The sequence below is a fragment of the Lipotes vexillifer genome, unplaced genomic scaffold, assembly GCF_000442215.2.
Source record: "Lipotes vexillifer unplaced genomic scaffold, Lipotes_vexillifer_v1.1 scaffold496, whole genome shotgun sequence".
NCBI lineage: Eukaryota > Metazoa > Chordata > Mammalia > Artiodactyla > Lipotidae > Lipotes > Lipotes vexillifer.
Window position 1 is genome coordinate 7,867,105 of NW_006786690.1, and position 15,102 is coordinate 7,882,206.

The window sequence follows — 15,102 nt, forward strand, 5'->3', positions numbered from 1 at the left end:
ACAGGCTCAGTGGCCATGGCTCACGGGCCCAGCCGCTCCGCGGCATGTGGGATAGCCTGTGCTCTGCAACGGGAGAGGCCGCAACAGTGAGAGGCCCGCGTACCGCCAAAAAAAAAAAAATCATTTGACAATATATGTGAGGTTTTATTTTTGGACTTTATTTTATTCCATTTGTCTGTGTGTCTCTTTAGTCTGGTACCACACTGTTTGATTACTGCCACTTTGTAGAAAGTTTTGAAATCAGGAAATGTGATTCCTCCAGCTTTGTTCTCTTTCAAGATTGTTTTGGCTATTCAGGGTCCCTTGAGATGCCATATGAATTTCAGTTTTTGTATTTCTGCAAAAAAACCTCATTGGAATTTTGATAAGAACTACATTAAATCTGTAGATTGCTTTGGGTAGTATTGACATCATAACAATATTAAGTCTGCCAATCCGTAAACATGGGATGTCTTTCCATTTATTTATGTCTTCTTTAATTTCTTTTAGAAATGTTTTGTAGTGTTCATTGTACAAGTCTTTCCCTCCTTGGTTAATTCCTAAGTATTTTATTCTTTTTGATGCTATTGTAAATAGATTTTCTTAATTTCCTTTTTGAATTATTCATTGTTAGTGTGTAGAAAACCACTGATTTTTGTGTGTTGACATTGTGTCTTGATACTTTGCAGAGTTCACTTATTGGTCCTAACAATTTTTTTGCAGAATCTTTAGGATATTTTACGTATAAGATATCATCTGTGAGCAGGTAATTTTATTGATTACTTTCCAATTTAGATGACTTTTTTTTTTCTTGCTTAATTGCTATGGCTAGGACCTCCAGTACCGTGTTAATAGAAGGGGTGAAACTGCACATCTTTGCCTTGTTCCTGATTTTAGAGGAAAAGCTTTCAGTCCTTCTCCATTGAATATGATATTCACTGTTGGCTTTTCACATAGAGCTTTTATTATGTTGAGGTAGTTTTCCTCTACTTGTTTGTTGAGTGTTTTTCTATCATGAAAGGGTCAATTACTTTTCCTTCATCAATTGAGATGATCATGTGTTTTATTAAATTTATTTTATTTATTTATTTTTGATTGAAGTATACTTGATGTACAATATTATATAAGTTACAGGGGCACAATATAGTGATTCACAATTTTTAAAGGTTACACTTCATTTATAGTTATTATAAAATACTGGCTATATTCCCTATGTTGTACAATGTTTCCTTGTAGCTTATTTTATACATAGTAGTTTGTACCTCTTAATCCCCTACCCCTATATTGACCCTCTTCTCTTCCCCTTTCCCCATTGGTAACCACTAGTTTGTTCTCTATATCTGTGAGTCTGTTTCTTTTTTGTTATATTCACTAGCTTGTTGTATTTTTTAGATTTCACATATAAGTGATACTATGCAGTATTTGTCTTTGCCTGACTTATTTCACTAGCGTAATACCATCCAAGTCCATCAATGTTGTTGCAAATGGCAAAACTTCATTCTTTCTTATGACTGAGGAACATGTGTTTATTTTTTCCTTCATTTTGTTAATGTGGTATATTACATTGATTGATTTTCATATGTTGAACTATCTTTGTATTACAGGAATAAATCCCATGTGATCATGGTGTATAATCCTTTTAGTATGCTGCTGAATTCAGTTTGCTAGCATTTTGTTGAGAATTTTTGCGTCACTCTTCATAAGGGATATTGGTTTGTAGTTTTCTTTTCTTGAAGTCTTTTTGACTGGCTTTGTTATCAGATTGATGCTGGCCTCATAGAATGAGTTAAGGAGAGTTCCTTCCTCTTTAGTTTTTGGTAGAATTCACCAGTGAAGCCATCAGATCCAGGACTTTTCTTTGTGGGGAGATTTTTTGATTACTGATTCAATCTCCTTATTAGTTATAGGTCTATTCAGATTTTCTATTTCTTCATGATTTAGTATTAGTAGATTTCGTGTTTCTAGGAATTTGTTTCATCTAGCTTATCCAATTTGTTGGTGTATAATTACTCATAGTACTCTCTTATAATTGTTTTTATTTCTGTAGAGTCAGTGGGAATGTCCTCACTTTCATTTCTGATTTTAGCAATTTGAATCCTCTCTTTTTCTCTTAGCCATTTTAGCTAGAGGTTTGTCAATTTTGCTGATCTTTTCAAAGAACCAACTTTTGGCTTAATCAATTTTCTCTAATATTTTTCTATTTTCTAATTTGTTTCACTCTGCTTTCATCTTTATTATTTCCTTCCTTCTGCTAGTTTCGGGTTTAGTTTGATCTTCTTTTTCTGGTTCCTTAAGCTGTGAAGTTAGGTTGTTGATTTGAGATCTTTCTTGTTTTCCAGTGTAAGTGTTTATAGCTTTAAATTCCCGACTTAGCACTGCTTTGCTGTATCCCATGTTTGGGTTCATTGTGTTTTCATTTTCATTCATCTTTAAGTATTTTCTAATCCCACTTGTGAGTTCTTTGATTCGTCGGTTGTGTAAGAGCATTTGTTTAATATTCACAAATTTGTAAATTTTCCAGTTTTCATTCTGTTATTGATTTTTAACTTCATCCTATTGTGGTCAGAGAAGATACTTTGGTGATAACTATCTTTTAAAATTTATTTACACTTAATTCATGGTTTAACATAAGGTCTGTCCTTATCTGGAAAATGTCCCGGGTGCACTTGAGAAGATGTATATTCTGTTGTTGTTGGGTAGAGTGTCCTATGTATATCCGTTAAATCCAGTTGGTTTATTGTGTTGTTCAAGTCTTCTATTTCTTTACTTATTTTCTGTCTGGTTGTTCTATCCATTATTGAGAGTGAGGTATGGAAGTCTTCAATTATTTCTGGGGAATATTATGTGTTGAATTGTCTTTTCTCCCTTTAATTCTGATGGTCTTTGCTCCATGCATTTTGTGGCTCTCTTGTTAGGTGCATATCTGTTTATAATTATTATATCTTCTTGATCTATTGACCCTTTTATTGTTATAAAGGTCCTTCTTTTTCCCTAGTAAATGTTTTTGTTGGTATTCCCCACCCCCAACCGGCTTCCTTTGAGACTTTATCTTTGTTTTTTTTACATTTTGAATATTGCATACCTAAGAGTAGTATTTTAAATGTATTTATCCCACTTGGTGTTCTCTGAACTTCCTGGATCTGTGATTTGGTATCTGTCATTAATAATTATAAAATTCTCAGCCTATATTCCTTCAAATATTTCTTCTGTTCCTTTCTTTCTTCTCCTTTGGGTATTCTCATTATATGTATGTTACATATTTTGCAATTGTTCTATAACTCTTAGATATTCTGTTCTCTTTTTTTCACTTTTTTTTTTTCTCTTTGCTTTTCACTTTGGGATGTTTCTATAGATATATCTTCAAGCTCACTGGCTTTTTCCTCAGCTGTGTCCAGTCTACTGATGAGCCCATCAAAGGCATTCTTTATTTCTGTTACCATAGGTTTTTTCAAAATGTGTTGCATTTCCTTTTGGTTCTTTCTTTCAGTTTCCAGTTCTCTGCTTACATTACCCATCTTTTCTTGAATGTTGTTCACTTTTTCAGTTACAGCTCTTAGCATATTAATCATAGTTATTTTAAATTTCCTGTCTGATAATTGGAAAACCTCTATCATATATGAGTCTCATTCTGATGCTTGTTTTGTCTCTTCAGACTTTTTTTTTTGTCTTTTAACATGCCTTGTAATTTTTTGTTGAAAGCCAGGCATGATGTATTTGTTAAAGGAACTGAGGTAAATACATTTTAGCATGAGGTTTTATGTTTCTTTGGGTAGGAGTGAGGCTATGTTTACTCTTTGCCATAGCTGTGGTGTCAGAGGCTAAAATTTCCTCTAATGTCTCCCTTTTTTGGTCTTCCCTGCTGGCTTTGGGTTTCCCTAGAGACTCCTTCTTAAACAGAATTTGAGCCTTGCAGTTCTTTTGGTTGTAATCCCCTGCTATTATACAGGAGCCTGAATGATGTGGTGGTAAGATGTGGGAGGAGGGGAAGAATTCTGGACTCATCTGTGACCAGGTTTTATTCTTTTGGTAAGCCTGTGCCCTGGGCTGTGCCCTTCACAAGTGCATCTCAGCTCTCCCCACCTTCGGTGAGACAGGAAGGCTAGAGGGGGGCTGCAGTTGGGTACTTCCTTTCCCCTATGTCAATTCAGCTGTGGTAAAATAGTTTCCCTTGAGGGCAGGCCTTTGTTAAGGAGAACAGAATGCTCTGGGTGTATTTCAGAATGGTTGCTTTTTCCTCTCCCCTTGCTGGAGAGCAGTCTTTACCCTGAGAAGCTGGTGGGGCTCCTGAGGTTAAGGATGCACCCCTAGAGGTCTCTCTCAAGCTAGTCTGAGCTCAGTCCCAGCAACTGGTCATTTGCTCTCTAGCTGCTCCTACCAGTTGCTGCCTCCAGTAGCATTTCCTGCTCCTGCTAAGCTGTGACTCTTTGTGTGCACCTGTCTCCCCAGTTTTGGGATCTGTAGTTTGCCCCATGACCCCAATTCTCTGATGGACCTAAGAAGGGTTGTTGACTTTTAGCTTGTTCAGCCTTTTCCTTGTTGTGAGGATGGAGGTGATGACTTCCAAGCTCCTTACATGCCAGACCAGAAACCAGAAGTTCCCCATTCTCTCCTGAATCTACGCCAGCAAGGCTTTCCACCACATCACTCTTCTGAAACTGCTTTTGTGAAGGTCACTGATGTCTAGATATTGCCAATCCAACCATCATCATCGTAGTCAACCTGTGAACAGATGTGACACAGCTGATTACTTCCTCTCTTTGGAAACAATATCTTTACTCGAATTCTGGGCCAGTCTGTCTCTTGGTTCCCCTACAGCTATGACTACTCCTTCTAGGTCTCCTTTCCTAGTCCCTCCTTATCCCCTTGACCTTTAAACCCTGGAGGGTACAAGAGGTCAGCCAATGGACTTATTCTCTTCTCTGTCTACAGGGCTGGAAATATGATCCATAGGTTTATAACTTCCAATTTTATAACTTTAGACTGGACTTCTCCCCTCAACTTTAAGTCAAATATTCACCTGCTTATGCAAAGTTGCTCCCCCACGGTCTTCCCATTCCAGTAAAAGGCAACACCATCTTTCTGTTGTTTGACCAAAAGCATTGAGTCATCCTTGACTCCTTTCTTTCTCATCCAACCCAGCAGTAAATCTTGTCCAGCCTACTTTCAAAACACATCCAGAATCTGACCACTTCTCACCTCTTCCACAGCTCTCTCTTTAGTCAGAACAGCCACCATTTCTCAGCTGGGCTATTACGATAACACCCTGCCTGGTCTCCTGTTGTGCCATTACCCCTCATGATCTATATTCATACAGGGCAATCCTGTTAAAATGAAGGTCAGATCCTGTCACTCCTCTGCTTGGGATCCTCCAGTAGCTTCTCATTTCATTCAGAGTAAAAGCCAAAGTATTTTGACTTCAACTCTTTTCTTTGCGGTACGCAGACCTCTCACTGTTGTGGCCTCTCCCGTTGCGGAGCACAGGCTCCGGACACGCAGGCTCAGCAGCCACGGCTCACGGGCCCAGCCGCTCCGCAGCATGTGGGATCTTCCCGGACCGGGGCACGAACCCGTGTCCCCTGCATCGGCAGGCAGACTCTCAACCACTGTGCCACCAGGGAAGCCCAACTCCAACTCTTTGAACAGATCCACTGTTCTTCCTCTTGCTCATTCTGCTAGAGCCATGCTGGCCTTGCTGCTCCTCGACTAAGCCAAGTCTCCCAACTGCAGGACCTTTGCACATGCTGTCTCTGCTGCCTAAACAGATATCTTCATGACCTGCTCCCTCCCAGCCTTTACATCTTCACTCCAATGTCACCTGCTGGATGAGGCCTTCCTTCCCCTCTCACCCAATGTGAAAGTGAAATCAGCTCCCCCATCAGTTTCCATATCCCTTGCATGACTTTATTTTCCTTCACAATATTTATCACCACCTGTTGTATCACAGATTTATATGTGTGTTGTCTCTCTTCCCCATGAAAATATTCATTTCATAAGAATAGAGACTTTGTCTCATTTGGTTCACAGCTATATTTCCAGTGCCTGGCATCAGTATGTACTCAATACTTTTTTGAATGAATGAATGTGTGAATATCATGTTGAGACTCCATGGGTAAGAGGTAGGATTAATTTGGTTACTTAGGGGCTCCGAGTTAGTGCAGAGATGAATTTGGAGGAGGGGGAGAATACATGGCAAGGGAGTGGTGGGGTGTAGGTCTGGATAAGGTGTGTGCGTGTGTGTGTGCGTGTGTTGGTGGGCATATGCCTGCACATGTGTGTGGTCCCACAGGAGGCAGAAAAGACCACAGAGGGAAGGCTGGCAGGGGATCAGACTTAACTTGGCTGATGGAGAGGCTCTTCCATGAGGTTTCAGGGAGCGAACAAGACATCCAGAAACATCATCTGATGCATGTGCAAGAGAGACTAGAGGGGCGGAACAGGAAAGCGGGTGATCTCTGAGAGGCCAGAAGAGAAGGGCTCTGAGGTCGAGTGGTCCTACCATGGCTCCTCTTGTCTGGGCCCTTGGTCCTTTATCTGTGTACTCTTGCAAAACCCTCCTCATTGGTTGTCAGAATGATTTTTATACAACCCGAATCTAATCAGGCCACTCCCCACTCAAGAGCCAAGGCTGCTTCCCACCACCCCTACATTTTTAGTGTCATAGTTCAGTCTTCCACTCTCTCCCATCCTCTCCCCATGCAGCCTGACTTCAGCCAGGCTCGGACACGCCCTCTTCCCCCAAGTGCCGCATCCCCATCCGCTCCTCCACCTCATTGCTCTTACTGTCTCCTCTACTTGTAATTCATTCCTTCATTTAATAAACAATCACTGGAGGCCTCCTCTTTGCTGGGCACGCTTCTCGTTTCTAGAAATGTAGCAGGGACTTCCCTGGTGACACAATAGTTAAGAATCTGCCTTCCAATGCAAGAGACGTGGGTTCGATCCCTGGTCTGGGAAGATCCCACATGCTGTGGAGCAACTACTGCTACTATTACTACCCACTACATGTGCCGCAACTACTGAGCCTGCGCTCTAGAGCCCGCGAGCCACAACTACCGAGCCCACGTGCCGCAACTACTGAAGCCCGCGTGCCGCAACTACCGGAGCCCGCACGCTTAGAGCCCGTGCTCCGCAACAAGAGAAGCCACTGTAATGAGAAGCCTGTGCACTGCAACTAGAGAAAGCCCACGCACAGCAACGAAGACCCAATGCAGACAACAATAAATAAATAAATAAGTGAATTTATTTAAAAAAAAAAGAAAAAAGAAATACAGCAGTAAAAGCAATAGACATGGCCACTGCCTACCTGCTCCTGCTCACCTGAAAACCCCTGGCCCCCCCATAAAAGATGTGATAATTAGGATTCTCGGTGGTAAGCGACAGAAAGCAATATAAGCAAAACGTTAGTTTATTGCCTCACATCCTTGAAAATCCAGGAGTTGACCTGAAGGGGAAGCTTCAGGCAAGGCTGGATCCAGGGTCTCACTCTCTCCATCTCCCAGATCCTTCCTCAGGCATGTTCTGCCCCTGGAAACCAGCAGGCTGCTAGCAGCTCCAGAGTCATATCCTATTCACTCAGCAACCTCAGAAAGTCTCCGTCTCAACAGCTGGGTGCCGTTACCCGAAGAAGGTGGATTAGGTCTTTGCTGGGCGAAACTAAGAAGGTGCCGACAGAGGTCCAGTTCTAATGGCAATCCCAGCACCGCTCCCCCTCCCAGACAGGAGCCAGTTCCCCTCCCCTGAACATCCTGCGGGGGATGAGTTAGAGAGGGCAGGGGGGCCCCCGGAGAGCGGGAGAGAGGACCCAGGGTCTTTTGCTCTCCTCTCTCCAGATCCCTGTGTCTGTGTGTTCCAAGGACTCTGCCGTCCTGGGCAAAAGAAGAAGCCAGCTGGCAGCCACCCCTGCTGCTTCGAGTGTATTGACTGCCTCTCTGGCACCTTCCTCAGCCGAGCTGCAGGTAGGATTCATGGGCCCACATGCTTGCCTTGCCACTGACCTGCCCTGGGAGCGGGGTGGTCTCCAGGGCCCTTCACCTTTGGCAGGGTCTCTGGGGTCTCCCCCATGGTACGTAAGTGTCCAAAGGCCAAGGATTATGTCTTTCTCACCAGAGGGTGAGGTCTTGGGAGGAAGGAATTATAGTTATTAGACTCTGAGTCAAGGAGTCCTCGGTTCAAACCCTGCCTCTATAACTTCCTGGCTTTGTGACTTTACCTGGCTGAGCCTCAGTTTCCTCACCTGTGAAATGGGGTTGCTGTGAGGAGTTGATGAGTCAGCGGGTGTAAGGGACTCAGTGAGCATTGGTCACACTTAGCTCTCTCTCTCTCTCTTTCTCCTGCCGTGGCCTGGCCCAATGCAGGCCCAGTGGATGTAAATGCTGAGAAGGCAGGTTCGGCTGATGGGAGTGGCTGTGGGCTCTTGCAGGTGAATTCGACTGCCAGCCCTGCCCAAGTTACGAGTGGTCCCGCGGGAAAGACACCTCCTGCTTCAAGCGGCAGCTGGCCTTCCTTGAATGGCATGAGGCACCCACCATCACTGTGGTCGTGCTGGCTGCCCTGGGCTTCCTCAGCACCCTGGTCATCTCGATAATCTTCTGGAGGCGGTTTCAGACGCCCATGGTTCACTCGGCTGGGGGGCCCGTGTGCTTCCTGATGCTGACGCCGCAGCTGACAGCATGCATGGTGGTCCCCGTGTATGTAGGGCCGCCCATGGCCTCCACGTGCCTCTGCCTCCAGGCCTTCCTCACGCTCTGCTTCACCGTCTACATCTCCTGCATCACCGCCCTCTCTTTCCAGATCAGCCGCATCTTCAAGATGGCCAGACGCCTCCCACGGGCCTACGGCTTCTGGGTCCGCTACCACGAGCTCTATGTCTTCGTGGCATTCATCACGGTGCTCAAGACAGTCATCGTGGGGAGCAGCATACTGGCCGTGACCACCAACCCCACTGCCCGCACTGACCCCGATGACCCCAAGGTCACAACCCTGTCCTGCAACCCCAGCTACCACGGGGGGCTGCTGATCAACACCAGCCTGGACCTGCTTGTCTCCGTGCTCGGCTTCGGCTTCACCTTACATAGGCAAGGAGCTGCCCACCAACTACTGTGAGGCCAAGTTCATCACCTTCTGCATGACCTTCGACTTCACCTCGTCCGTCTTCCTCTGCGCCTTCGTGTCTGTCTGCGAGGGGGTGCTGGTCACCATCCTGGGCCTCTTGGTCGCTGTGCTCTACCTCCTGGGCATCGCCCTGGGCCACTTCGGCCCCAAGTGCTCCATGAGCCTCTTCCACCTGGAGCGCGACGCGCCAGCCTGCTTCAGCAGCATGATGCAGGGCCGCACCATGGGGAGGGGATAGCACTCCTGTCATCTGCCCATTGGGATGAGGGCCTCAGCGTTGGGAGATGGAGGCCGGGGGCTTGCTTGGTCAACTCCAGATGGATGCAAGGAAGCCACCCCTAACGATTACCACGATGCCCCGGTATCTGATTTGGGGTTCCTCCGAGGTTCTCTGCGTCCTGGCCATTTTTACCCACCTAGCGATGGATTCCTAGAAACATTTACCTTTCGTTCCTTTCCCTCGAGCTGTTTAGCTTGCCAGGCAATGCCACCCCATTCTAGAATAACAACCCAAGGTGACCTATCGGTCTCCAAGGACGGAGTCTAGTTTGGCAGCCTACAGCCGCCATCTGGTGGTCACTGTGGGTACCTGCAGGTTCACGGTGAAGGGCCGCCTGCTGGAGGGCTGGGCTGGGGTTGGAGGATGTGAGCTCAAATAATGCTGCCCTGCCTCATTCACTAGCTGCCCGTGTGTCTGCGTCTCATCCCCGAGATTCCCCCAGAGCACGAATCCCCCTCTTCTCTGTTGTCTCTGAGTACGGCTGGGCCCATAAATGCTCGGGAATAAACCTCTCTTGGGTGAAACGAATGTTTCCTTCTTGTCTTCCGGAGGTCCCCTAAGAAGATGTGGAATCGGAGACCTCGGTTTCAATCCCAGCATTGCCACTTCCGAGCTGTGTACCTTGGGCCAATGATTTACTGGCCCTGAGCCTACACTTCCGCGTCCCTAAAATGGGAACATTGAAGGATCAGAGATAAGGGGTGCAAAGTGCGTACTCAGCAAATGCCAACCGTTGCAAATCCACATGTCCCTGGAGCCATCAGGGGCAAAATAAGACCGTGTTTCCTTTTTACACCCTGATGTCCACGGTATATCTTCTAGTCCATGGCACGAGCCTCTGTTGGAAACTGGCCCCCACCCGCTAAATTCTGGGTGTTGTTATGGGCTGCTCGAGCCTCTCACGTGCTCCAGAGCCACTGTGGACCATGGCACTGCCAAACCCGGGAGAGGCTGCTCTGCTGGATGTGGCCGTGTGCATGTCAACCACCCCTGATGGTGGGCTCCAGCTGCAGGAGGGGCCCTGTCTTCCCTGTTCAGGGGCCAGACCTGGCCTCTGACAGCTCACCAGGGAGCCACAACTTTCATACTGAGGCTTCCAAACTGCTGCCCAGAGAGGTTGAGTGACCAGCTCAGGTGCACCCAGCTCCAAGTTGGGAGAGGGAGTGTCAGAGCCTCAGTGCACTCAGGCAGGGAGACGGGGGCCCTGAAGAATCCATAACTGCGGTGACATGGTGGCCTTCTCAGAAATCCCCTGGGAGTGATTGAGAGCTTGGCCAGCGCCAACCCTGGCAGGAACAACTTCCCTAAGCTTATTTGCCGCTGGGAGGGCAGGACTGAGTCCTTGTCCTGAATTTACCTCTTTCATGCTTCAAGGTGGTGGGTGGCAGGATCTTGACTTGAACCATCTGGGATTTGGGGCAACGGCCTTCATGTTTTGGGCCGCTTCTCTGTGGACGGTCCCTGTTTCTCTTCCCTAAGCCTCTTTCTGGAGCCTGGCACAGAGCAGGTGCTCCGTGGATACTGGCGAACCGCTAAGTCACTGTCGGCTTCCTCCACCATCTCCTCCACCACCCACCGCCCCTTCCCCAAACCGTCACATCGTTCATTCAGTTCATCCTTCATGGCCTGGGGTACTGGAAGGATGCAACAAATATTTGTGCTTACAATTGATGAGGACAACAGCTAACGTTTATTGCCCTCCCTAAGAACTGTACTATAATTTTATCCATTTACTCCTCACCAAACGCTATGAGTTGGGTGCTGTTAGGGTCCTTAGCTTACAGATGGGGAAAAAAAGAGACTCAAAAGGGTTATGAAACGTCCCCAGCCCCACACAGCTCACCCCCGGAACCACGGCCCTCTGTGGAGTGAGACCCAGACAGCCCTGCCTGGAAAGCTGGTGCAGGGGAATAGCAATCACGGTTGGGTGGAGGGGATGCAGTGTCCCCGCCAGGGCACTGTGGTGTGCTGGGGGGCTTCAGATTTTAGAGAGATGGCTGGTGGATGCAGTGACCAGGGAAGATGTGGGGGGACGCTGGCATTTGAAAAGAGCCTTGAAGGACAGAGAAGTTTGGGAAGGCAGGAGGTATGAGTGTTGGGGGGAGGGGCGGGGGGGGGGGAGGGGCGTGGTGGGTGGGACAGGCAGCAGAGCAAAGGCAGAGTGGAGGGATGCCCCAGGAGCAGGCGGCTGAGGGTGGCTGGGTTGTAGAACCGAGCGTGGAAGGATGGCTGGGGCTACACCTGGGGGACCCTGACCTACGTATCTGGACCTTGTCTTCCCTGGTGGCCACAGTCGGCGTCCCCTGCACAGACTGGTTTGCCCTGCTCCTGGGGTTGCCTGAGGTGCTGTCCCTGGATGTCCCTGACCTCTGTGACCAGCCTCCTCTCTGGCTCCATCCTCTTCCCACAGTCTTGGGTGTTGGTCTGGTGGGCTGGAGACTTGCTGGGACAAGACCCCAAGGACAGACTATTGGTGTGACCATCCCTTTTCTGTCCCCTCCGCTTGCCTCACAGGGAAGCCCAGAGCCTCGGCTGAGACCCCATCCAGCCCTGAGTTTCTGGGGAGCAGCTCTGTGCAGTCTGTTCCTGGATGTGCCTGTGTTCTGTACCCCCCCCCCCTTGGGACCAGCTTGTCAGAGGCTCAGGGAGTTTTAAGCTCTTAATTCTCTTTTCTTGCAAGCTTCTGATGCCTTGGTTTAAACTTTTTTTTTTAAAGAGATAATGACCTCATTTTCCTGGTTCTGCCTCACAGACCACCATTAGAGAGAGAATCCTGGAATCCCACTGACCTCAGAGGCATCTGCTCCGCACCGCCTTCTATAGCCACCCCGAGCTGAGAGCTTAATCCCTTCTTGTTCCCCTCCAGTGACAGGAGGCTCACTGAGGACAATGCCAGTTACTATGTTGATAAAATTCTTCTTAGACTGAACCAAAACCTAACTCCCCGAGATTTTGAAACATCTGTGGCCACTAGTTTTATTTTTGGGGACCACAAATTAAATATCATTCCTCTTTCTCATGAAGGTCTTTTATATGTGATAACAAAAAGCATATTGCCTTTGAAGGAGCACCTACTGTGTGCCATGTGCGTCATACATATTATCTCTAATCCCTATGATGACCCTGCCTGATGGGTACCTGGGACCCTCGGAGGCCACGTGCTGATACCTCCCAGCATCCCCTTCCTCCCTCCCTCCCTGGCAGCCCCTGGTCTCCCGAGGGAGATCTATGTGGTTATAGGGAAGCTGCCTCCCGTGTCCTGACTCCAGGGGATGGAGCAGGTGACCCAGGCCAAGCCAATCCACACACATCTTCCTTTGGCTGCAGTGATTGGCTCAGGGGTGGGCACATGACCTGGGTTGGTCCAATCAGAGCGACTTTCAGGATGCTTGCTGGGATAGCTTCTTTCTGAGGAACCAGCAAGGCTGTTGACCCAGGAGCTGGGGGCAGCTCTTGCAGGACCACAAGGCAAGTCAGCCTTAGAGGCAAAGTGGAAGGATGGAAAAACTGGGTCCTTGGAAACCTTTGAGATGTTGGATCTTGCGGGCAGGCAGCCCCACCTCTGAAATCTCCTATTTCACGAGTCTATTAACGTCCACTATTGCTCAAGACAGTTTGACTTGGATTTTCTGCCCCTTGCAACCCAATGCGTCCTTACCCTAGGGAAGAGGAAACTGAATCTCAGAGATGCTGATTAACTTGCCCGGGGTCACCAGCTCATAAGTGAGGGAGCTAGGATTTGGGTTCAAGGGGTAATTGGGGTGGGGTTCAGCCATTGTGCTCTCCTCGGATCATTTCTTTTTTTGGTCTAAAAGTTCTCAGTTGCTCTTAGGACCTGATTGTGACCACCAGCCCGGAGCTCTCCTTTGGTCCTCTCCTTACTCTCTGACCCATAACCATCTCTCCTAGAGCACCTCTCCAGCTTTCCTCTCCAAGGCCCCTGTCATCCTGCCCAAGTCCACACTCTGGCCAGCTGATTGATGTACCCTTATTCCAATCACAGTCACAGGTCTTCCCTGCTCAGAAACCTTCTGTGGCTCCCCAGTGCCTACACGATCCTGCCCAAACCCCTTCGTGTGCCAATCAGATCCTTCAAAATCTGGACCCTGCTCGCCTCTCCAGCTTCATCTCCAGCAGCCCCCCAGCTAGTCCCCAAACACACTGCTTGGTTTCACACCTTTACTCAGGCCCTTCTGTCTTTTCCCCAGTGGACTTACATTTGTCCCCTAAGGCCCAGTTCAAATGCCTCCTCCCCTGGGAAGACTTCCCTGCCTTAGGCAGAAGGCTTCCTTTGTGCTCCCATAGCTGCTTGGGCTTAACCTCTGTTGGTCCAGTACTTGGACATGGCTGCTGCCTTTCTGGTCTGCTACCACCTGCAGGGGAGGGCAGGAACTGTTCTCTGTGCAGCCTTTTTCTCCCCTATGGTCTCCTCTCCAATGCTTTCGTCGCTCAAGGCATTGTTGGCTGAGCAGTGATATGCCCGGGGCCTTACGCAGAGCTGGAGTGGACCTGGCGGGAGCTGGCTGTGATCTGGGGCCGGGCCAGGAGAAAGGTGCTGCTTTCCCCGGGGGCAGGGTCTGCGGGGGGAATGGAGAGGTTGAGAGAGGGGAGCCAGCAAGCTGGGACTGAGCCTCCCAGGCAAGCACAAGTCTCTAGTGCTTCCTAGTCTCCAACAGGTTACTTACCTCGGGTAGACTTTATATAACTCTTAACTTGGAAAGAGAAAATCCCAAAGACTAAATTCCATTGTTTTAAGAAAGAAAAAGCAAATATCTGTTCCAGTTTCACCAGGTAACAGTTTTACTTGGGAAATTTCATAGAAATAGTAGGATATCTTTCTCTAAATCTCACTTTTTGAAGAAAAAAAAAAATGGCAGCATCTCCATCACTCAGACCAGAACCCTCCGCATCATCCTGACTTCTCTTTATCTCTCATCCTACATCCTATCTGTCAGCAAAACTGTTGGCTCTACCTTCAAAATATATCCTGGTTTAAACCTACGTTCCAGCAACAGCCTCCTAATGGCTTCTGCCCTCATCCCCATAGTGCCCAAAATGGTTCTCTAAAAACCTAAGTCAGTTCATCGCCTTCCTCTGCTCAGTACCCCATGGCTCCCCAGCACCCTCAGAGGAAGAGCCAGAGTCCTTATGTGGGCATATGTCAGACCCACAGGGCTCCCCGCCATCTCCCTCCTACACTCCTCTGCAGCCACAGTGCCCTCCTCACCATCCCCCAAACATGTCATGTTTCTGCCTCAGGGTCTTTGCACTGGCCGTCCCCTCCTCTTTATTTTTATTTTTTATTTTATTTTAATTTTATATTTTTGGCCACGCCGTGCAGCATGCGGGATCTTAGTTCCCCAACAAGGGATCAAATCTGGGCCCCCTGCATTGGAAGAGCAGAGTCTTAACCACTGGACCTCCAGTCCCTGTTCCCTCTTCCTGAAATGTCCTTCCTGATAGTCACATGGCTTTTGTTCTCTCATGTATTTTGTCTTCCTGTTTAAATTTTTTTCTTTAACATTGGCCACTAACGCACTATATATTTTACTTCTTTGTCTTGTTTATTGTGTTTCTTCCCCAATAGACTATACATTGCACAAGGGCAGGGAGTTTTGTCTGTTTTGTTAACGGACGTATCTCAAGCATCTAGGTATAGAGTAGGTGCCCAACAAATGCTGGTTGAATGAATGAGTGAAAGAAACAGAACTATAATGGGTTGTGAGGTCAGA

The 15,102-nt window shown here is 47.6% G+C and overlaps 1 protein-coding gene across 1 annotated transcript in view; it reads left to right on the plus strand.

Annotated features, from left to right (window-relative positions):
- LOC103074710 (taste receptor type 1 member 2) overlaps nucleotides 1-9,328 on the plus strand; it is a 20,328-nt gene extending 11,000 nt beyond the window's left edge. Inside the window, 4 exon segments of the mRNA XM_082931138.1 lie at nucleotides 7,809-7,835; nucleotides 7,838-7,934; nucleotides 8,399-9,045; nucleotides 9,047-9,328. Coding sequence (XP_082787264.1) covers nucleotides 7,809-7,835; nucleotides 7,838-7,934; nucleotides 8,399-9,045; nucleotides 9,047-9,328 — 1,053 coding nt within the window.
- Nucleotides 9,329-15,102: the final 5,774 nt, after the last annotated feature.